Here is a 24,028-nt window from a genome sequence, read left to right on the forward strand (position 1 = left end):
ACAGGGTGCTGGACTAGATGAGCTATTATTGGCCTGATCCAGCGGGACTTTAAAAAAAAAAATTCTTAAGGAAGATTTAATGAAAAGAGGGGCGTTATTTTGTCCTTTGCTAAAGCTGTGTTCATCTTATCTTGAGGCTGCAGATTCAAAGCAGGAAACACATTGAATTTCCTGACCACCTTCCCCCTCCCCCTTTCCATTGGAAGTAGCAAACTTTAATAGCAAGAGTAATTAAAAGAAAACAGAATAAGGCAACAGGGAAGGAAGAATCATGTCAAGGGGGGAGGGAAGACCCCCTGATTTCTGTAATGGCACTTGGCAAAAGTAATTGACAATCCCTATTTTTAAAATCCCTCTTTCTTGTTTTTCTAAGAAAACAACAACACTGTCCCTGTTTTATATTTGTGAATGTTTGGTGAAAGCTTCTTTTTAAAAAAATTCAGTTTAGTAGACACATTGGTTTGGAAGACAAGAATTGTTATCTCTCGTCAATAAATGCAGAACAAGTATCTCCCAGGTTTTACCCAAATACAATGATGTCCAGTGCCACCTAGTGACTAAAACTATATGATACCATCCACACAGTGGTTACAAAAATCTTTCAGAATGTAGTATAGCTGCATCCCTGAGCAGGGCCAGCCCACGACATTGTGGCACCTGAAGTGAAGCACACTGTGGTGTCCCCTGTCTTCCAGGGAAGAAGGGGTTAGGGGGGAGCCACATCAGGAACAAGGTGGGAATAATATCTACATTAGGATCTGCTGCCATTGCGGATATTGCTGCCTGAGGCAATCGTTTCACCTTGTCCCATGGGTTGGCCAACCTTGTCCCTCGAGCATCTAAAAATTTAATGTCTGAGTAGGGTTTTGATGCATCTTCACTGTAGACTAATACACAAGCATAATAATACAGTGGTAAAGGTAAAGGGACCCCTGACCATTAGGTCCAGTTGTAGCCGACTCTGGGGTTGCAGTGCTCATCTCGCTTTATTGGCCGAGGGAGCCGGCATACACAGCTTCCGGGTGATGTGGCCAGCATGATTAAGCTGCTTCTGGTGAACCAGAGCAGCGCACGGAAACACCATTTACCTTCTCGCTGGAGTGGTACCTATTTATCTATTTGCACTTTGACGTGCTTTCGAACTGCTAGGTTGGCAGGAGCAGGGACCGAGCAATGGGAGCTCACCCTGTCGCGGGGATTTGAACCACCAACCTTCTGATCGGCAAATCCTAGGCTCTGTGGTTTAACCCACAGTGCCACCCGCATCCCAATACAGTGGTACCTTGGTTCAATAACAACTTCATTTATGAACAACTTGGATTAAGAACGCTGCAAACCCGGAAGTAGGTGTTTTGGTTTGTGAACTTTGCCTTTGGAAGTGGAACATGTTCCGCTTCTGGTCAAGTGTGTTCCATTTGTAAATTGAGTCCCCCACTGCTATGGGAAAGCACACCTTGGTTTAACAATGCTTTAACAACTCCATCCCCATGATGGAGTGAGCTCCTGTCACTCCATCTCAGCTCCTGCCAACCTAGCAGTTTGAAAGCACACCAGCATGGGTAGATAAATAGGTACTGCTGCAGCAGGAAGGTAAACGGTGTTTCTGTGTGCTCTGGTTTCCGACATGGTGTCTCGTTGTGCCAGAAGCTGTTTAGTCCTCCTGGCCACAAGACCTAGAAAAGCTGTCTGTGGACAAACGCCGGCTCCCTTGGCCTGGAAGCAAGATGACTGCCGCAACCCCATAGTCGCCTTTGACTGGACTTAACCGTCCAGGGGTCCTTTACCTTTTACCTTTCCTCCTCCCCACTCAGAGAATCATAGAATTGTAGAGCTGGAAGGACCCCAAGGATCATCTAGTCCAACCCCCTTCAATGCAGGAATATGCAGCTGTCGCATACGGGGATTGAACCTGCAGCCTTGGCATTATGAGCACCACGCTCTAACCAACTGAGCTATCCAGCCTCATTCATGGAAGCCTCAATCACATCTCTAGATGGTTTAGCTATAATCCATAATTGGAGACTTCCAAAAGCCAAACTCCAAACCAGAAGCTGAACAATACAAACTGAACAACTCACAAAAACGCTTTTTAAAACAAGAACCTGCCCTAACCACCTAATAAGGGTGCGAATGTGTTGTATGTATTGTGGTTGAAGAGAAGAGCTGCTCCGGAAAGAGATCTTTGGCCATCAACTCAGGCTATAGCAGCAAACCCTCAGTGCTCCTTCGACAGCCCTGCAGCCCTGAGAGACTTCTCTGCAGCCTTTGCTTGCCAATGGAGGGGGAAGATGGTTATACTGCTTTGAACTTCCACTCTAGGAGGGCTGCATCAGGAACTGCCGCTGTGGCTAAGAAACAAGGTACTCAGTTCAGACCCCTTCGTATCTTCCAGTTTTTGTCTGATTCCACTGTAATGTATCGGTTGACAGACGGACATGATTTTCCTTATCCTTTAGATTTATCCTGTTTGTGGAAAGTTCGTTTGTACCGTTATAAGCAGTATTTTTGTTTTTATAAGGAGACGGAAATGCAGAAGGGTGCATGGCACCTATGGAGGGGGAATAATTTCAGTTTTGTTTGCATTTTCATGATAAACTACCCAAATTGCACTGTTTAAAACAAAACAAAACTGTATTTAAAAATTCGCACTTGTGTTTGAATTTTGCAGTGCAGTTCTTCAGCCACAAAATATAGACAAATATGCATATTCTGGTGTCTATAAATAATATACGAAATTTAAATTTGTATATCATTTAAATAATATACAAAAATTAAGAGGAAATCGCTTGCAAAATGTGTATACATGAAAACTGCATATAAAAATGTGGGAGAAATCTGAAGTAAATGCGGATGAATTTTCATTAAAAATAAATAAATGGTTGCAAGGAATTCTCAAAGTTAAAGTTGACTTTTAAAATGATCGGTGCTACACAAGTTTGAAGGGTCTCTGAATAGGTAAAGGGAGAGGGAGTTGTCATTCGAAGTTCACATACAAATGAAATCAAGATCTTACTGCATGTTTTTAAACATGATGAGAGCAGAAATGTTTCAATATTCAATTTATTCCTTGTAAAGAAACCTGGAGTTATTTCTGATCACCAACAAGTGTATTTATGTACCCAGTAATACCTCTATGATTCTCAGCACAATTTCCTTCCATGTGGTGTTTGTTATTTTGTACCCCCCCCCCAAAAAAAAAAATAACAAAAAGGCAGAAACAGGACCAAGGGTGTCATTTGTTCTTTTATAACAACTTTGTTGTCTTGATTTCTTATTATTCTGGTGAGTTTTGCCATTTCTGCATAGTCCATTAATTTCTGTAACCAGTTTTCTCTTTTCTGGACTTCATTTCATTTGAGGGCAAATAACGTTCTTGCAGCTGTAGTTGCATACATAAATAAATTTCTATACTATTTAGGTAGTTCTATTCCTATAATTCCCAAAAGAAAAGCTTCTGGGTTTTTAGAAAGGCTTTTAAGAAGATTTTTAGAAAGGAATGGAAATGGTTCAGTGAATATTTACAAATAAATTGTAAACAGACATTATGACATGGGCAGGATTATTGTAAATACCTGCAATTTGTTTTTGTTTTTTTTAAAGAAACCATATATGAGATATATATGAGCATAAAAGAATAAGTGAAGATAATTCGGAGTATGCAGGAAATGATGAAAATAAATGTAAAGAACCGCAGAAAAAGAGGGAAGGAAGCCGAGGTTTGATATGTTAGAATTATTGTTGAACTATTTTAACGTATACAAATGAAAATTATAAATAAGATTTCTTTATATATAAGGATGCAGAATTGAGGACAATGCAAATAAAATTAGGTATGCTAGTCAGCTTGGAAAATAAGAAGTTATAATATGCTTTTATTCAAATTCAAAGCATGCATGTAGCATGAAGCATGTACATAGATGGGTCTTTGCTTGTTGCTTTTTCTGCAACATTTTACACTCCTTCCCCCAGCCTAGTGAAGAAAAAACACTTCTGTAGATGCTGCACCCAATGTCCTGGCCAAGGCACAGTTTAAAGTTGTGAGCATGTTGCCTGACCACCCGCTCCACCCACATCCTTTTCCTATGTACCTACTGAGCCACGGAGGCGACTGATGGTGAAAACTGCAGCGCCTGCCTCTCCTTTTCTCTGCTAACACCTGTTCCCCACTGGGCCTGCCCAACAAAGGCTGGTAACTCATTTGTTTCACTGCAACCCAGGGCACGTTTTCAAATGCAATGGCCAAAGGTTTTGCTGCAGAACTTCTTTCCACCTCAGGTCCACTTCCTGATTAAAGAGAATGCTTCGTATTTTAGCATCTGGTGCTCCGTTTCTTTTTGTCAGGTTAATGAGCAATATTGGTAGTCAACTAAATAATTGGACGGGCAGAGTAACTTCCATTTGGACCATGTCTGTCTTACCAGGCACATCTCATGCCTGTAGGAAGGGATTTGCACTGGCTGCCCATTAGATATCAAGCCAGATTTTTAAGGTCTTCTTACTTATGTATAAAGCCCTAAACAGCTCTGGACCAGATTTCCTAAAAGAACAACTCCCCTCTCGTTGGCAGGTAAGGGTATTAAAAGTACAAATGAAGCCCAATTAGTCTTGCCACAGCTTCCTGATTCTTAGCTTGTGGGAGGTGGGCTCCTTTCACCGATAGCTTTAGCGATATGGAGGGCACTCCATGATGAAATACAAGCATATTCATCTCTATTGGCATTCTGCAGCCTTTGAAGATGCCCCTCTTTACACAGATTTCTCAGCATAAATCTCATGTTTTAATTACTGCCATGTTTTAAAGGCATTTTTATGTCTTGATGCAATTGTTTTATTGTGCGTTTTAATGGCAATAATATCAAATGAAAGCTAAAAACATGCCAATTTACAAAATGAAAAAAGGAGGTGGTTTTATCAGGCAAATATATTACAGTATTGGAATGAAATTTCCATAGCTATCTGAAATTAGACCATTTGGGGAATGCATTTAAATATTCCCAAGCTCACCAGCTGCCAGATACATCTGTCAATAGCCCTGATTTTTTTCAACCACTTTGGATGGTACACTTTCTGTGAATATATAGCCCACTTGGTTAGATATACTGGTGCATATAGTGCCTAGGTTGCAGGTTTGGTTCCTGTAAGCTAGAACTGCATAGATTGGACTCGATGCTCCTCAGGGTCCCTCCAATGCTACAATTCTAGGTACTTCTACACAAAAATCAATGTCACACACCCACTTTTTCCTCTAAATAAAAATAGCAAAGTAGTTCAACCTGCTTCCTATTAGTGGATGGATGTTTTCTGAAGATTTTTAAAATTCAAACTAATACAAAACATCAGAAATAAAGGATGGTTTATTTCCTTCGCTCTCTTTCTCTTCCCACCTTTTGACAAAGCATGCTGCTGACAGCTGACAGTCACATCAGCAGTGGAGGAAATCTGCATCAAAAACACACACACAACAGACACCAGAAAGCTCCAATATATATTCAATCAGGCCACATAGCAAGAGGAGCACAAAATCAATGACAGCGAGCTGAGCATAGTCAAGGGGTTACGAACAATGATGAGATTTTCAGGGTGCAAAGTTTATCAGTACATTGGTATCAGAGACTGCTCATTTCTTTTTCTTTCTTTCTTTTGCATTTTTGTTTAGATTTTCCATAATACAATTTAATTAAAAAAAGAGAGAAATAATACATAACAGAAAAGAAACATTAAATCATTATACAATATCCAAAAAAGAAAAAACATAAACAAAATAAAAGAAACCCACCACCCTGTTTAACTTCCCTCCACCGCTACTCGTCTTCTCTAGAATCAATTTTACCTTTATCGTTGCATTCTGATTGTTTTTATTTTCTCTACATACATACATATGTCATTGATAATTTATTGTTTTGATGCATTTACATTCTTAATTAAAGCATATTAGCATGTCTTTTTTTCTAAAGGGAATTCATTAATGCATGAAACATTATTAAAAAACAATGAAATATTACTATCTAAAATATATAACCTTTTGCTAGATTTCGACATGATTGACGAGGAAGTGAAAGAGACAATGATTAAATGGGTGCAAAATTCAGCCACACAATATATTTAGAGCAATGGGAGAAACTTTGGCAAGAAGATATAAGGTTTACCTCCTGTAGTACAATAAAAGAAAATTTCATCAAAATGTTCTACAGGTGGTATTTAACCCCAGTCAAATTAGCAAAAATCTATCAACTGAAATCTAACCTTTGTTGGAAATGCAACAAGGAAGCTGGTACAACAATGCATATGTGGTGGAGTTGCACACCGATTAAGTACTTCTGGGGAGATATACATGAGGAGTTGAAAAAAATGATTAAAATCCCATTAACGAAAAAACCAGAGGCTTACCTACTGGGCCTTTTAGGAAAATAAATACCGAAATGGAAAAAAAGAAATTTCTTATATGCGACCACTGCAGCTAGGATAGTAAAAGCATCTAAATGTAAAGCTAAAGAACTACCTACCGAGGAGGAATGGATTCTCAAATTAAATGAATATTTTAAATTGGCTAAATTAACAGCATCCATACGACAGCAGTCAAATCAAAAACTAAAAAATGAATGAATGAAGAAGAAGAAGAAGAGTTTGGATTTGATATCCCGCCTTTCACTCCCCTTCAGGAGTCTCAAAGCGGCTAACATTCTCCTTTCCCTTCCTCCCCCACAACAAACACTCTGTGAGGTGAGTGGGGCTGAGAGACTTCACAGAAGTGTGACTGGCCCAAGGTCACCCAGCAGCTGCATGTGGAGGAGCGGAGACGCGAACCCGGTTCCCCAGATTACGAGACTACCGCTCTTAACCACTACACCACACTGGCTCTGCTTTGGCAATGCTTTGATGATTATATGTGTGCTGGTCCCAGGGGGTTACCGTGCGGCATGGTCCGAGTCCAGTCCGAGGTCGAGGGTGTGGTATGGGGGTTGTCCGTCAAAGCTGTAGCTGGGTCCAAGGCAAGGAGTCAGGTGAGGTCAGGAACTCTGGCAGAAGAGCAGGACAGGGTGCCGGCAGGAACAGCTTACCAACAATGTTGCTCCCGCAACCTGGGTCTGGGCTGGCTGGCTGGCTTTTATCTCCACTGAGGCATAGGGTGGCCCCGGTCCACAGGTGACTCACCTCTCCTGGCCTGGAGGCGAGCACTCCTCCTGCAGGAACTTAGTTCCCTCTGCCTCTCTGCCCTGAGCCTCTGCAGCTCAGGAGAGGCTGGAGGGTTACTGGACCCAGAGGCAACCTCACCTTCCCCTGACGGGGCTGAGAGTGGAGCACCTGCAGGCAATGGGTCCTCTATCACCTCCAGAGACAGAGCAGATTCAGCTGGGGAATCTGGCACAAGTGAGGATCTGGCACAAGTGATTGCCCTTCAGGTTCAAGCCCCAGTCCCGGCTCAGCCGGTCCTGGAGGCGGGGACTTCTGTGCAGGCTGGGATTCCTCAGGTTAAGCCTCTGAATCCGATTCCCAGGCCATCACAAGAAAATATTGCTCCAACAGAGACTGCTCATTTCTTGCATGTGGAATGGGAGATCAGCTCTTCTCCTTATTGTGCCAGCTCCATCAAATCTCACTCTTATTTTTGTCTTTTGTGAACTTCTTCACAAGCCCTTCTAAATTAGACAAGTTTAGCCTGGCAGATCTCCCCATTCCTACACCTCTTCCACACACCCCTTTAAATGCCTCCTGACAATTCAACGTTTTGGTGTGCATTTCTCCGAATGTGCACATTTTTTGTTTGCAATTTTGCCTAGCACACTGTTGTTGTTTTTTTGAGCCATCCCCTAATACAGTGCATTTTGGTATGTTGGCAGTTTACTAAACATATACCATTTGCCTGTTGCCTCCTGAAGGGATATTTTTTGTGTCAAAAAACAAAACAAAACAAATCACCCAGCCTTCGCCCTGTGATGTTTGTTAGCCTGCAATTTGTTGTTTTTTGGTCGTTTAGTCATGTCCGACTCTTCGTGACCCCATGAACCAGAGCACGCCAGGCACTCCTGTCTTCCACTGCCTCCTGCAGTTTGGTCAAACTCATGCTGGTAGCTTCGAGAACAACGAATTACAGGAAATTCTATTCTAGGCACTGCTGACTCACATCATTCAAGTTTTCCCACTCCTCACAGATGCTTCTGGGCTTCCCTGTTGGTACCGGATCACCCTGTGGGCAGGTGGCTTTGTGATCATCATCCTGGGGGTGGCTGTGACAGTCTTGGGTGAGTATTATTTATTATTTCATTTATGAATTGCTGTCCATGTGGCATCCTGAAGTGGTTTACCATACAATAAAAGCACATACAGAATGATTGTCTAAATAAAAACAGTTAGCACATCTTCCATTAGCTCCAGCCCATTTGATCTGGCCCCCTCTCCAGAGCCCTCCTTCTCCCCCCACCCCAGTGGTTTCAGTTGGCTGGGTTCGTGTGTATGGAGCACCCTTTACAAGTCTGGTGCATGGCCATGTTCTGCGTACTCCCATGAGCTTTCATCAGGGCCATACCCCTTCCACAAAATCAGGTGTTGAAAGTTCTTCGCATCGTGGAGTCTAGAATTTGTTCTACTTCATACTCCCCCTTTCCTTCTACCATGACGGGAGGCAGAGGTGCTTGTCTAGGTGCCTGGTAAGGGTGTGCAGGCACGACAGGCAACAAAACTGATCTGCGGAAGATGGGGTGAATCTTCATGGATACAGGCAATCAAAGCCAGAAAGTCACAGGGTTGATCTGATCTACAACTTCAAACGGGCCCACCCTCTGTGGCTCCAATTTCTTGCACCTGCCTTTCTGTGGCAAATCACGTGTCAACAGCCATACCTGATCGCCCACCTTAATCTCAGTGCCAGGTATTCTGTCTGCATCAGACAATCTCTTACAGGTTTCCTTAGCACAATCCAAAACGCTCTTTTAGCAAACTCTGTATTCCTGTCAGTTCTTCTGTGAAGTCTTCTGCTGCCGGCACTGACAGGGAGTCGGTCGGGGATAGGAAGGTGCGAGGATGGTATCCATAACTGGCAAAGAAGGGGGCCTGCTGTGATGAAGCATGAAGAGTGCAATTGTATGCAAACTCAGCCAAGGAGAGATTGGATACCCAATTGTCTTCCTGGTAGTTCACATATTCTGATTAGCTGTCAATTGGGAGTAGATTGACAGCTGAGGAGAAGTAATGCCAGTTGGGTAAGTCAGTGAGGGAGGGAGGTGTGAGGCAAACACCTCCTAAGGTCTGAGGTGAAAATGGGTATCTGAGGCCTGAATAATAAGCTGTTCTTCCCCAATATGTTAATAATGGTTTGCTGGTGAATATCAGAAGAAGGGAGCTGGTGGCTGTGTTAGACCAAGTTGCTGCCCCAGATAAAGATTGTAACAGAAAAAATGGCAGAAGTGTGTCACCATTGTCTTATCATATCCATTTTCTCCCATTCCTTGGCCTCCGTAATTTGAATTTGTGCCTTAACATTATGTCCATTCACTTTAATGACTTTATTTGTTTTGTGGGGGCAGCTTTGCAGCTGGAACCTGAAAAGGAAAAAATTGTGCTGAACAATGGTGGATGCAATGCCTCAACAGACAAGTTTCGGGCTTCCCTAAGACACAACTTGTGCAATCAAAATCAGAATAGGTCCTCAGGTAGAATTGATATATTGTACTGCTGTCTCTTTCAAGCATAGTAATTGTATGTAAGACCTTGCTTTCAGTTCACATCTATGTTGTTTTGAGGCATAAAACCTTCTGTAAAGAAACTCATTTCATTCATTGAAATTCATTCATTTCAGAGACTCATAGAATCATAGAGTTGGAAGGGACCCTAAGGGTCATCTAGTCCAACCCCCTGCAATGCAGGAACCTCAGCTAAAGCATCCATGACAGAAGGCCGTCCAGCTTCTGCTTAAAAACCTCCAGGGAAGGAGAGTCCACAACCTCCCAAGGGAGACCATTTCACTGTCAAACAGCTTCTAATGTCAGAAAGTTTCCCTTTATTTAGTCAGAGTCTCTTTCCTTGTAACTTGAATCCATTGTTTCATGTCCAACCCTACTGAGCAGGAAAAAACAGGCTTGCTCCATCTCCCGTGTGGCAGCACACATTCCAGCTTGTCAAAATCCTTCTTAAATTGTGGCACCTGGAACTGGACACATGACTCCAGGTGGTGTTTTCATAGTTTGGTGGTAGAGCACCGATCTTGGATGCAGAAAGTCCCAGATTCAATCCCTGGTGTCTCAAACTGCTACTGGTCAGTGTAGACAAAATTGAGCTAGATGAACCCAATGATCTCCCTAAGAATAGGGCCACTCCCTATTCCTGAATGATAGTCCTGAATCATCAAGCATTGGTGGTTTCATTCTAGAGCTAACTTCACACTCAACTCTGGCCATTGCCTTTCTCACTAAGAGCCAGGTGAGGGAGGGGAGACCCACCCATCTGCCCTCTGGCACAAAGCCACTTCCTTTGTTATACCAAGGACAGCATTTAAGGCTATTAACTCACCTGGCTAGTTAACATGGAACCCTCCATTAGATTTTAACCTTTTCTGGATCCAGGACCCCAGGAATTAGAAGGGACTCAGGTATAATGGAGACTGACAGCCCCCCCCCCAAAAAAGCCCCCACCTCACCACAGTATTATCAACACAGAGCTACCATGAGACAGACTGTGGAGACCAGCTTGGACATGTAAGGCTGCAATTTGTCTTGTAAACTCCATCTCCACCTTTGTCCTCTAGAGGGCTCCAGTTTCCTCTCTCTGAACTCATTCAGATGCAAAAACTAGGCGAGTAATGAACTTGCATTTGCGAAAGGCCTAAACTAAGCATGATGTGAGAGATCTGTACTTTGATCTCTGTATCTTTTTATACCCAAAAGCATTTTGAGTGTGCAGGGAGGACTGAATTGGATCATGACTATAAAAGAAGTTTTAAAGCAGCAAATCTGAGTCAAGCTGCACGCCTGTTTCCCAGAAAAATCACCTCCCCACCTGACAGCTATTGTCTCGCCTCCCTCCCCCACTCTCCCCTAAAAAGCACCTTCTGGCTCAGAGGGCATGTTTTTGGGCAAGAAGCCAGCACTGAGAACTGGTGGAAATGGAGAGCATGATCTGGATCAGGGCTCTTCTTTCAAAAGAAATGTGGCAAATGTAAGTGCACTTCAAAAGAAAAGAAAAGGGAAAAAAGAATAACATAAAAAGTTGTTGGATCCCAACTTTGAGGAATTTCAAATAGCACCTTGCAAACCATCAATTTACTGGACAACTTCACTCAGCCAAGAAGCACTGGGTCTTTACCATTGCAGAGCACTTATGTTTTTCACAATCAAAATGGAGGCCCAGTCATAATCATTAAATGTCTTTCCTTCCACAGATAATTCCCCTTGCAAAGTGTGCCCTTTGCAATGGCAGCTCCACAGGGACAAGTGCTACTGGTTATCAGACTATATGAAAACCTGGGATGAGAGCCAACATGACTGTTCAACAAGGGATTCTCAACTGCTGGTCATCCAAGACAAGGAGGAGCTGGTAAGGGGACAATTACATATTTCCGGCAATGCATTCCAATGCATATTAACTCTGAAGGAAGCCTGAGTCCAGCTGAGCTTAACTCTAGCTTAGTAGCTCTGCGATGATATCATGGTTGGTGACTTGAGAAGCATGTGGAGTTAAGGACCTTGTTTAGTGCTTCATCCCATTCCCACCCATGGCCAGTTCATCAGTGTCTAAATAAGGTCTTGGGGAGCTTGACTAGTGAGAACCAAAGTACCCGTTGCAAGCAAATCCCTGTAACTGTAGCCCAAGTCCTCTTTTTATTTAGAAAGACTCTTTAGGAAGGTGAGGTTGGTGGTGGAGCAGTGGCAGAGGAGGAGCTGGTGTTCCCCTTGTCCCCCCCCCCCCCATTCCACATGGCCTTTCAGCGGCTTTTCCCTACGGATGCTTTAAAGTGGGTTTGGAGGCTTTTTCAGTGGTGTTCCCCATATACACAATTTCACTTAAGTGCACAGTTCCTTGCAATGTGACCCCTGCGTAAATGGGGAGGCCTGCATTATAAATGCTTAATGCTGCTTTGATTACTGTTCTTGGTGAATGTTTTGTTATAATTAATATCAACTTTCACATTTTACTACTTTATTTTACTTTAATGTAAGCTTTATTCTGACGTTATCAACTTGAAAATAATTTAACATATTTTTTTATAAAAAACACATTATCTCTCATGCAGGATTTCATAGAAAGCATTACTAAAAATTCAAAATACTGGATTGGACTCTCAGTATTAAAATCGAAGAAGAAATGGACTTGGATTACAGGCTCCCAGCTTGATCAGAGTTTGTGAGTTGTTATTGTTTTTAATCTAAGCAAAAAATCATACAATTTTGACTCTTGAGAAATTGGGAAAGGTCTGGGATGGCAAGTTTCTATACCATGAAGTCATGCAAGTAGTTCTATTTTTATTTTTATTCACTGGCCACCTCGCTCCCCACTCATGGTCTCAATTGAAGTTCCCCCCTTTCTCCAGAACACTGGTTCTTAGGGGGAAGGAAAGGTCCTTAGGGGTGTGAATGGAACATTTCCCACTATTTATAAGTGTTGTATGGAACCACAGTGGCAAGTAGTGGAGGTGTAACCCTTCCCACTTAAAAAAAAAAAAGCAAAGTGAAAGAATAGTAGAAAATCCTCATGCTCCTTGCCATAACCAGTGACAACACCGTTCTCCATGGAATTCTTAAAAAAAACTTCACCCTGTTTCTATTTTCAAGGCTTTCTTTCACTCCTAACACACACAAATGGTCAAAAAGAGCTGGCCAAAAATATTGGCCTGACCTAAGAGGAAAATCAGAGAAGAGAGAAGAAAGGGAAAACTGGAATGTTATTGGCAGTTAATGATGGGTGCCCACCCCCGGAGGAGAGCAGGCGAGGGGGAGGCAGCGCTGCTCTGCCACTTGGTCACTTCTTACTTGGTGGCGGAGAGCAGGAGGAGAGTGGGCAGCAGCTTCCCCAACCCTCTCCTACACTGAATTGTGGCGCGGGAGGGTGCCCTCCGTGCATCACCCTCTCGGGAGTGTGCCCTGGGCGGCGCAGGCATACACTCCACCGCTGTTTTGATTTCCAGATCCCTGCTGGAACATAAACCACTGCTGCAATCCTCCTTCCCAGGCCCCAAAGTCTTGGGGCAGGAAAAAGGGGAGGTGGCGATGCTCCCACTATCAAGCTCAGCGTGACTTTCTTCACTCTCTCCACTTTGGTGCTACTCATCCATGTTTGGAGGATTCAAATGCATACAACCAGCTTATTGTACATTTTGGGAACACTCATGCTTTCTATTAAGAACATGAAAAAATAGTTGTAACAGACTTCAGTCCTGATATTCAGATGTACCCTTTTCTTCCACAGATTTCCAGAACCAAACTATGCTGAAGGAAACTCTTGTGCCGCAATAAAACAAAGTGTCAGCTCTGAACCCTGCAATCGTCTACTTCAGTGGATTTGCCAGAAAGACTCTCTCCTACTGTGATATTTTAGTTTGATAAATATAACAATTATGTGGGTTTTTGTTATTTGCCAGGAACACAGAATAAAAATGTCACTGAGTTACTGAGAAGATTATGGAAAGGTATTATTCTGTTGTCATCAAAATACCTCTTTGCAAAATCCAGAGATAGCAAACCTAAAATGGAATTCTACGTCAATTTATTTTGGCTAATAAAAGCTTGGTTTTAAGTCATGATTGAGGATCAGCTGTATAATCTGACACTGCATGATGATGATGATGATGATGATGATACCCCACCCATCTGGCTGGGTTTTCCCAGGCAGTCTCGGCAGCTTCCAGCACATATAAAAACATCATAAAACATCAAACATTTAAAACTTCCTAATACAGGGCTCCATTCAGATGTTTTCTAAAAATTGTATAGTCATTTTTCTCCTTAACATCTGATGAGAGAGCGTTCCACAGGCCGAGCGCCACTACCAAGAAGGCCCTCTGCCTGGTTCCCTGTAATTTCACTTCTCACAGGGAGGGAACCACCAGAAGGCCCTCGGAGCTGGACCTCAGTGTCCGAGCAGAATGATGGGGGTGGTGGCATCTCAAGGAATGGGTGCAGCTGGTGCACTAGATTTAACTGTGCAAATGCACTTCTGGCCATGGCAGAGACTTGGGCATCTAGGCACAAGGCCGAGTCCAGGAAGTTGCATATCTATATGCAGACGACACCCAGATCTGTCTCTCTGTTCCATCTGAATAAAGAGAAGCAGTTGAGATGTTAGACTAGTGCTTGCAGGTGGTGATGGGCTGGATGGGGCCAATAAATTAAAGCTGAATGCTGAAAAGATAGGTGTCTCAGGTCCAGGAGGTGGGGAGGCAATCTGCCCTTGGAATGCTGGCTATTGTCCCTTTTGGATGGTGATGACTTGGTCACTGTGCTCCATAGCTTCCAGAATGAATTATTGCAATGCACTGTATGTGGGGCTGCCTTTGAAGACAACTCAGAAACTTCTCTTGTCCAACATGCAGCAGCCAGATTTCTGACTGGTTCTGCATAGATCTCATACAGTCTGTGTTTTAAAACAGCTTCACTGGTTGCCAGTTTGTTACTGGATCCAATTCAAGATGCTCACATTAGTTTTTAAAGTCCTAAGCGACTCAGACCACAAACAGCTGAAATACCACCTCCTTCCCATGGTCCCTCTTGGGCCCCTCATGGTAGTTCACTCACTCTCAGAAGCTTGTGGTGTTCACCCACCCTCCCAGTATTGTTTGAAGTTATAGGGAGCTTGCAATTGCTTGGGGTGAACACCATGCAACTATGATGTGTCTTGCTGCTTCGTGTCCTACCAATTAGCATTACAAAGCCCAGCTATGGATGGAATATGCAATATTTTTCTTACAATTGTAAATCATAGTGCCTTTGTTTTTTATTGAATATAGCACTGTAAACCACATGCACCATTGTACTGGATTGCTTTGAAGTCATTTCTGTGAGTCCCCCCCACCCTGAGAATAATGCACTCATATAAATTGGTTTGTGCGGATCTTTTTGGGTAAGATACTTTGGCCATAATAACAGGCTACATCCAACTAAATCCTACTTAGGGCAGACCCTTTGAAATTAATGTTTGGATTTTTAATTCATTTCAGTGAGTCTACTCTGAGTAGGACTAGCATTCGAGGCAACCGTGGGGGGGGGAGAGGGAGAGAGATGTGTAAATTTAAATAGCAGGAGGAGGGCGAATGAGGGCTGAGAGCAAATGTAAAAAGGATGGGACAGCTGCATATTCCTGCATTGTAGGGGTTGGACTAGATGATTCTCTTTTTTAAAAAAAATAAAAAAAAATTTATTCAGTTTTCAAACATACAAGAAAAAACATACCAAACATATACATACCAAACAAATAACAGACAAAAGAGAAAAACATACACTTACACCAACATAAAATGTAGAGAGAAAAAACATAACTATTAATAACACTTCTTTATATAACTAATTGGACTTCCTCACATCTCCCTTCCCTGCGTTCTCTGTAATAGAACAAATGACAGCAATTTGATACCTTATGTCAATTTCTTATTTTATACCTCTCACATATTATGTCTCTAGGCTTCACATAGTTTTTGTCAATTAGTTATAACTTAAATTTAAACATAATATTACTTTAAATTTAACCTTTTCTTACTCATCACTTAGTTTCCTGTATCTTTCAACTAAATTGCTGGAACCGTATTTTTCCAATCGTGCAGTTTCTTAGGATTCATATAATTTATATTGTTTTTGTAGATAGTCCTTAAACTTTTTCCAGTCCTCTTCCATTGTTTCTTCTCCCAAATCACGGATTCTGCCAGTCATTTCAGCCAACTCCATATAGTCCATCAATTGCATCTGCCATTCTTCCAGTGTGGACAAATCTTGTGTCTTCCAATATTTTGCAATAAGTATTCTTGCTGCTGTAGTTGCATACATAAAAAACGTTCTGTCCTTCTTTAACACTTTCTGGCCAACAATGCCCATGAGGAAGGCCTCTGGTTTCTTAGTGAAGGTATATTTGAATACCTTTTTTAACTCATTGTAGATCATTTCCCAGAAGGCCTTCACTCTTGGACATGTCCACCAGAGGTGAAAGAATGTCCCTTCAGCCTCCTTACATTTCCAACATTTATTATCAGACAAGTGATATATTTTTGCAAGCTTGACTGGGGTCATGTACCACCTATATATCATTTTCATAATATTTTCTTTCAGGGCATTACATGCCGTGAACTTCATACCGGTGGTCCATAACCTTTCCCAGTCCTCAAACATAATGTTGTACCCAATATCCTGAGCCCATTTTATCATGGCTGATTTAACTGTCTCATCCTGAGTGTTCCATTTAAGCAGCAAGTTATACATTCTTGAAAGTACCTTAGTCTTTGGACTAGATGATTCTCAACAGGGTGTGGCGTTCCCAAAGCAAAGGAAGGACTGCACTCTGATAAAATACACACATAGGCTTGAACCAGCAAGACTCTGGGAGGAGTGCATATAATAATACCGTATTTTTCGCTCTATAACACGCACCTGACCATAACACGCACATCGTTTTTAGAGGAGGAAAACAAGGGAAAAAACATTCTGAATGAAACAGTGGACGTATCATTTTTGTGCTTCATGCTGTGGCCACAGACATGTGATCTGATGGTGAATTTGGGGTGACCCAATGCAAAAATCCTGAGAATCCCTGTGGATCCATGCTTTGTAACCACGTTTTTGCACCATTGCAGCCCCAGGCAACAGTGGGTGCGTGATTTTTGGGGGGTAGGCTGTAGCCAAGGATATGCTATGTGCTCTGATGGTGAATTTGGGGTGACCCAATGCAAAGATCCTGAGGATCCATGTGGACCCATGCTTTGTAACCACGTTTTTGCACCATTGCAAAAGTTAAAGTTAAAACTACAAAGAGCTAATTTCCTACTTGAGCATGCATACACAATCTGAGAGTAAATGCTTTTAAATAATAATAATAATAATAATAATAATAATAATAATAATGGTGATGATGAAAGTTCTTGTTAAAATGGGCAGCTGCAATTTGGGGGTTGTCTTATAAGCCCAGTCGCCTAATACGCTGGGCAGCTCTGCGCTGGGAGAAAGCCGCCTGAGAAACAGTTATAAAGGTCAGGACTAGCCGCCTGAGAAACAGTAATAAAGGTCAGGACTAGCCGCCTGAGAAACAGTTATAAAGGCCAGGACTAGCCGCCTGAGAAACAGTTTCTACGCAAATGCAATTCTGGTTCTAAACGCAGCATAAGGGGTCTCTGTAATATAGTGTATTTTAAAATGGGGTTTTAGAGGTTTTAGGGGTTTTTGAATGTTTTATGTAGTTTTGTAGTATTTTTATGTAGTTTTGTGGTAGTTTTATGTAGTTTTTATGTAGTTTTCATTCAGAGGTATGTTGAGTGCACAGCTAGTGCCCTTTCTCATCTGTGAACTGGTTTGCTGCAGATCCAGCGTTCTTCACTTAGCCTGCTGGAGCTGGCAACACCTTGACGGTTTATGTACGCAGATTCTCCTCCTCCCTGAATTTCAAACCTAAAATTTCAAACAGAACATATGTTGAAATAATAATAACAGCACTTTTATTATTTATATGTCACCCATCTGATTGGGTTGTTCCATCCACTCTGGCTGGCTCCCAACAAAATATTAAAAACATAATAAAACATAGTAAAACTTCAAACAATAAAAACTCACAATACAAGGCCGCCTTCAGAAGTCTTCTAAAAGTTATACATTCTTTTATTTTCTTGGCATCTGATGGGAGGGCATTCCACAGGGTGAGCACCACCACCGAGAAGGCCCTGTGCCTGGTTCCCTGTAACCTCACTTCTCTCAGTGAGGGAACTGCCAGAAGGCCCTCAGCGCTGGACCTCAGTGTCCGGGCTGAACGATGGGGGTGGAGACGCTCCTTCAGATATACTGGACTGAGGCTGTTTAGGGCTTTAAAGGGCAGCACCAACACTTTGAATTGTGCTTGGAAACGTATTGGGAGCCAATGTGGATCCTTTAGGACTGGTGTTAAATGGGCCTGGTGACCACTTCCAGTCACCAGTCTAGCTACCGCATTCTGGATTAATTGTAATTTCCGAGTCACCTTCAAAAGTAGCCCCACATAGAGTGCATTGCAGCAGTCCAAGTGGGAGATAACCAGAGCTTGCAGGCAGGTAGGGTCTCAGTCATTGTACCAGATGGAGCTAGCAGAATTGACGTGCGCCTCCATGGTCAACTGTGAGTCTAAGATGACTCCAAGGCTGCACAGCTGGTCCTTTAGGGACACAGTTGCTCCATTCAGGACCAGAGAATACCCCAAACATGCCTGCCCCCCTGTCCCCCAGAATCTGTACTTCTGTGTTGTTGGAATTCAACCTCAACCCATTAACCGCATTCCATAGAAAATATCCATAGAAATATCCCTGGGAACCAGCAGAAGACCAAGCAGAATAAGAAATGCCAAGCATGGGTGCAGGAAGGCCTGGAAGCAAATTTTCACCTAAAGAAGACAATTGCATTCATATTCATATAACACAAATATTCATATTTCTAAGCAGCTTTCCCACCAAATTATTTTCTTTAGAATCTGGCCTAGAAAGGAAACATCAAACTCTTGCTGCACTGTGACTGAAAATGAACTTCTAGGTGTGCTGCTCACCGCAAGGCGGAGCTCTGTGTATAATAAACACACACACACACACACACACACACACACACACACACACAGTATATATATTCAAAAGCAAAGCATTCTGCATAGCCTGGACATTTAAATGGCTCGTTCTGCTGAATTTTTAGTTTCTGGACTTTGGCATTTGTTTCTTGACACACAACCGGGGGGGGGGGGGGGGGGAGAGATCTCACCAGTTATTGAAAATCGTGCCATTGATCCATTTCCAAGGCTTCTGGTCATCCACCCTTTGGAGACCAATCCAGTGGTCATCAGGACCTTTGTACCGTCTCAAGAAGCTCTTAATAAAGAAAAGAAGTGTGAATACATTTTCAACCATCATCCAAGAGGAGAATCAACTCCATTTAAGGCTTCAGACTCTGCTCTGTATCTTTCCACTCACCATCTCCTCTTGGGAGTCAATCATGACCAAAGAGGCACCGAAAGAGGCACAGTAATTCTGGCTAGAAGTCCAGTTTCCTTCACTCTCTGAAAAGTAATAGCATTTCCTTTGGTAGCCAATCCAGCGGTCCAGACAGTACTCAGTTGGAGTGGAAGGAGAATGTAGGGCGGTAGGCAGTACTTCACAACTTCTCCCTATTGATAAGAAGGGTATCAGAAAGTGAGACAGATCACTATCCATAGCTTATAAATAGTCCTACCCAAAATAAAGGTCAGGCAATGTACTCCACTCATCAACATTATATCTGTGTGCTGCCTTTCCACAAAAGGAATCCTGCTCAAAGCAGCTTGCAAGAAAGAAAATGGGAACACATCTCAAGCATCATAAGAGCAATCACATAAAAATACAGTATAACAACGTAATTGCAAATACACCACACACAAAAACTGTGTGCAGGAGGTCTCCGGTCAACCCCCATCATCTCCAGGTGGGGCTGGATAAGGGTGGGGAAATGAGGGTAGGAGGGAGGGCAGACAGCCCTGTGCCCATCTCTGCCCACAAACTCAGGAGGTTGCAGGACAAAGAGCAGCTTCTCTTGTGGCTCAGCCATAGATAGTCGACCTCAATCGACTATCCATGAAATACACAGCCAGGGTCTAGTTGACTCTCCCTGAGATAGGCCTTTGATTAGAATTGTATTGTACAATTTAAATCACTTGAAATTGTGTGTGTATTGTGTGTGTATATATTGGTCTGTTATTATAGTACATGAAGTCTACCTTGCCTGAATGTGGGCCTCCATCTGCAACTGCTTCCAGGCTGCCTCAACTGAATGCCAATAAAGCTATTCTAGCTGCTGAGGAGAGGAGATCTGGGAGAGCAGGTGGCCTGTTGATAATCTGGCAGAAGTTACAGCAAAATGGCTCTTCACTTACTTGATAAAGCGATGATGATGATGATGGAAATAATCAGAATGACATTAAGCACCAAGCTCACTTTTTTTACATTAAAAGCGAGTTTCTTTTCTCCATTATTGCTCAAACCTGCAGAGGGAAATAAAGTGTTAATGTTTCCTTGGTTTCAGCAAAATGCCGGACAAGTCCTTCTAGAAACTCCAAAGTATCTGGGGGGCTCCAAGTCTACCAAGGCTTGGGTAGTCCACCCACATTGAAGGTGTGAGTTCAAGCTTGCATCACACCAAGATGTCTTACCACTCAACAGTCCTGATTTATGCGGGACATCCTGGAATTACAGAAGCCAATCCTGGCTTCTGATTGCATCCCAGAATGTCTGAGTTTTTGGTCGTGCAAGTCATCTGGGGACCAAAAAAAGAAACGTCCCAATTTTGGTCAGTGGGATGTTGGAAGGGTATGAGATAAACCAAGTTCACCTGTGGCATCATGAAGCTCATTGGTTTGGTGCCTCCCACCACAAAGTCAGCCAACTGGTAGGCCTCTGCGCATGACTGGTGAGTCACCAGTTATTTATTTTATTAAAAAGTATTCACATGCCACCATCTCCTAAACTATCAAGGTGATGCACTATAATGTTTACCGTATAGGCCTGAATAAAAAAAGTCAAAGAGGACATAAAAAAGCCAGAAGAAGGAAGGAGGGAAGTCAGCTTGGGAGAGCAAGAACAAATGTGAAATATAATGCATGTGTATGTACAGTATGTAACTAAAAATTTAATAAAGATCATCTGTAAATTACCTAATAGTGGCAGCCTTGTTAAATCCACTGGCTGCCAAGACTGTTACCAGAAAACAGTGCCAGTCAAGGGAGCTGCAGTGTCATATACTGCTATATTATAACTGGGTACACAGGGCTTTGGAGCAGGGGTGAGTAACCTGCAGCCCCCCAGATGTTGCTGGACTCCCATCAGCCCCAGCCATCATCACCAGTGGTCGCAGGTAATGGGAATTGTAGTCCAACAACATCTCGAAGGTCACAGTTACCCATCCCTTTTAGAGCATCTGAATTGCCCTCAAAACAGAAGTTGAAAGTTTTTGTCGCTGGTAGAATGGAAGTGACAGGAGATCTCTGTCCTATGTAAAAACAGAATGGGATACAGTGGTGCCCCGCAAGACGAATGCCTCGCAAGACGAAAAACTCGCTAGACGAAAGAGTTTTGCGTTTTTTGAGTCGTTCCGCAAGACGAATTTCCCTATGGGCTTGCTTCTTACAAGTTCTTGCGAGTTTGTTTCCTTTTTCTTAAAGCTGCTAAGCCGTTAATAGCCGCTAAGCCGCTAATAGCCACTAAGCCGCTAATAGCCGTGCTTCGCAAGACGAAAAAACCGCAAGACGAAGAGACTTTCAGAACAGATTAATTTCGTCTTGCGAGGCACCACTGTATTTTGTTCACGCATCTCAGGCTAGTGCAGCAACCTCAAGCGAATAACCTGAAACCATTTTATTTTTATTTTTTTTATAAGATATTTATTAAGATTTTTTAACATATTACAATAAAAATGAAAAAAGAAAAAGAAAAATACAAAATAAAAGCAATTAAAAACACATTAATTTTCCGTTTCTTATTTTCCTTAAACTTATTTCCCCGGACCTCCTCATACCTCCCTTTTTTGCATTCCACTTAGATTTATTAGTTCAGCAAATCCTTGCCATTAAGCTTTTACCCATTTATAAGCCTTTTTTCATATTCTCTTAAAGCATTACAGCTGGAAACCACTTAATTTCTATCCTACATAGTAGCTTCCCAATGTTCTATCCTACATTTCCTATGTTATACAGAAATGTGCAAGGGCTTAAACTGTATGCCCTTAATGGTTTGTTTTACAATAAAGATTAAAATGGTTAACCTGAAACCATTTTAATCTTTATTGTAAAACAAACCATTAAGGGGTTTAAGCCCTTGCACATTTCTGTATAACATAGGGCTGGTTCCAACACATCACAGGTAGATCCATTAATGTGCAAAACAAAATGCATTAAAATGAATGGTTCAACCAAAGAACATTTTCCTGTGCTAAAAGAAGCTTTATTCATTCAATACGGGATATTGAATTTTCAAGCTTGCCTCACCCAAATAAGTCAAAATAGCAGTTTGTAGTTTATGGACCAGGATTAGCAGATGTACTAAGGTTGCTATATTAATTCTATGCTGAGGATGACATAACTGACAGATAAAGAAAACCAGGTCCAAATGTAAGGACTAGCCAGCAAAGTGGTTTATCAGCAATATGCAGCTCTGAGTGTCTGCTTTCAGCAGATAATTTTTTTCCAGTTAATGCCATGTCACCAGCATGTAAACATGGCAACACTTGGTTGGTCAGATTGGGTTCCTGGAAGAAGGAGGAACCAATATGTTTTGAACAATAAGTTCTGAAATATTGTTGCATAACGCAAAGTTGTGCAGGCAGTCTTACAGGGTTCTCTGCCAGGGGATTCGCACAGTATGGTTTACTTCTCAATTTGCTGAGAATTTTATTTATTTATTTTTTAAAAAAATTATAAATCACCCACTAAAATATAAATTTCAGGATGGTCTACTGTAATGTATACCATTCAACCCAATCATATGGGCACCATACAACAACAAAAGCATTAAAGTGCCGCTGTGCTAGTCAGTGCTGTGGACCATGCGCCTGCACTTGCAGATTCCTGGTCCCTTCGCTTATCTGAGACTCTCTAGGTCTGTGTGCAGCAGGAATGGGGACCTTGTGATCCTCCAGATGTTTTTGGTCTACATTGGCCATGCTGGCAGAGAGTGATGGGAGGAAGTTGGAATCCAGCAACATCTGGCGAGCAACAATCTCTCCATTCTTGGTGTACATGGAAGGGGAACAGGAAGAACAGCCAGGAATCTCTCCCCTCAAGGGCAGCCTCACCCCCTTCTCCTGATGCATGCCTGCATGAGGAAGGATAGTTCCATCTGAGAGAGGAACTAAGAAGAGTCTGAGAAGCCTTCCTCGGTTTTCACACAAGTGTCTATGTACCCATCCATTTCCAATGGCTTTTAATTGCCTGAATAAATTAGCGTCTCCATGAATTTGATTAGTTGGCCTGCATTCTGCAGCTCTCATCCCAGCATCAAATCCATACCTTTTTTGACAAACTCATGCCTTTCTCATCAGAACTCACTTACCATCTACACAATGGCCCTGTTTCAGAAAGAAGCCTTCTCTTGCTTGTTTGGTGCTTCCATTACTTGTGATTCCACTACATTCCCCATTCTCTGCTGCATCTGGATTCATGGGGAGCCTTCGCTCTGTCTTTTCCATTTCAGAGAAACCCATATTTTCTTTCTCCCAGGGGAAAGGAGACATTACAGTAAATGCTACTCAGCTCTAGTTACACAGAGTTTTGCAGTTTCTTGCGATATGTTGAAAGCAGATCACTGGATTGCAGAATCAAGCACAGTTTGGCTAGGTGATGTGGTGAGAAAACACCCTTTTTAAATACCACTTAATTGTGTGCTTTAATCAGATACTTTGTCCCGCCAAGCTGTACTTAATATGTTTTCCACTTCCCTGTTTTGTCTTCCTGACTCCTTTTATTTCTAATGAAACGAAAGCCTCTTCAGAGTCTGAAGCATCAGTTCTGTGCTTTTGCCAGAAAAAAATTCACCACAACATCAGTTTTTGCCATAGCATCAACGTCCCAAGATTCCTCTGCGGAGACAAAATTACAGAGCGGAGAAATAAATAATCTCTTCTTGAAGTCTTTAAAAGGTGCAGTTTTGCTTCCATACTAGTATAGTCTCCCCCCAAAGGTAGTCCTAAAGGTAGTCTTACGTATACTAATTTACAGAGCTAGAAAATTCATATATGAAATATTGCTTCTTTTTAGTCTAAATGATTACAGTAATGTTTTTACATTTACTTGATGAAATGAGAGCATTGAGACAAGTGAAAGGGAGCAGCCCTTGAGATAGTTGAAGATGGCTATCGTATTATACCCCCCCCCT

The 24,028-nt window shown here is 42.3% G+C and overlaps 2 protein-coding genes across 7 annotated transcripts in view; one reads left to right on the forward strand and one right to left on the reverse strand.

Annotated features, from left to right (window-relative positions):
* Positions 1 to 1,733: 1,733 nt before the first annotated feature.
* LOC114591975 (killer cell lectin-like receptor subfamily F member 1) lies at positions 1,734 to 13,723 on the forward strand. The gene is made up of 6 exons (XM_077925225.1): positions 1,734 to 2,360; positions 8,151 to 8,240; positions 9,522 to 9,647; positions 11,372 to 11,526; positions 12,224 to 12,333; positions 13,396 to 13,723. Exons 1-6 carry the CDS (start codon positions 2,276 to 2,278, stop codon positions 13,514 to 13,516), a joined length of 687 nt encoding a protein of 228 aa, XP_077781351.1. The 5' UTR covers positions 1,734 to 2,275; the 3' UTR covers positions 13,517 to 13,723.
* A 46-nt stretch (positions 13,724 to 13,769) lies between these two features.
* The window catches only part of LOC144324883 (C-type lectin domain family 2 member A-like), a 110,782-nt gene continuing 100,523 nt past the window's right edge, over positions 13,770 to 24,028 (reverse strand). For 4 of the 6 annotated variants that reach the window (XM_077925221.1, XM_077925222.1, XM_077925220.1 and 1 more), the window contains exons 2-6: positions 23,207 to 23,732; positions 20,038 to 20,145; positions 19,103 to 19,296; positions 18,894 to 19,000; positions 13,770 to 17,570 (exon numbers count right to left, since the gene is read on the reverse strand). In XM_077925221.1, the coding sequence (XP_077781347.1) occupies positions 17,459 to 17,570; positions 18,894 to 19,000; positions 19,103 to 19,296; positions 20,038 to 20,145; positions 23,207 to 23,387 (702 nt within the window). In that variant the 5' untranslated portion in view covers positions 23,388 to 23,732 and the 3' untranslated portion in view covers positions 13,770 to 17,458. Of the gene's footprint in view, positions 17,571 to 18,893; positions 19,001 to 19,102; positions 19,297 to 20,037; positions 20,146 to 21,134; positions 21,150 to 23,206; positions 23,733 to 23,937; positions 24,017 to 24,028 lie in introns of those variants that run through there. The other 2 variants (XM_077925223.1, XR_013392028.1) reach the window with 2 other exon arrangements.

This window comes from Podarcis muralis, chromosome 2 (assembly GCF_964188315.1).
Source record: "Podarcis muralis chromosome 2, rPodMur119.hap1.1, whole genome shotgun sequence".
Lineage (NCBI taxonomy): Eukaryota > Metazoa > Chordata > Lepidosauria > Squamata > Lacertidae > Podarcis > Podarcis muralis.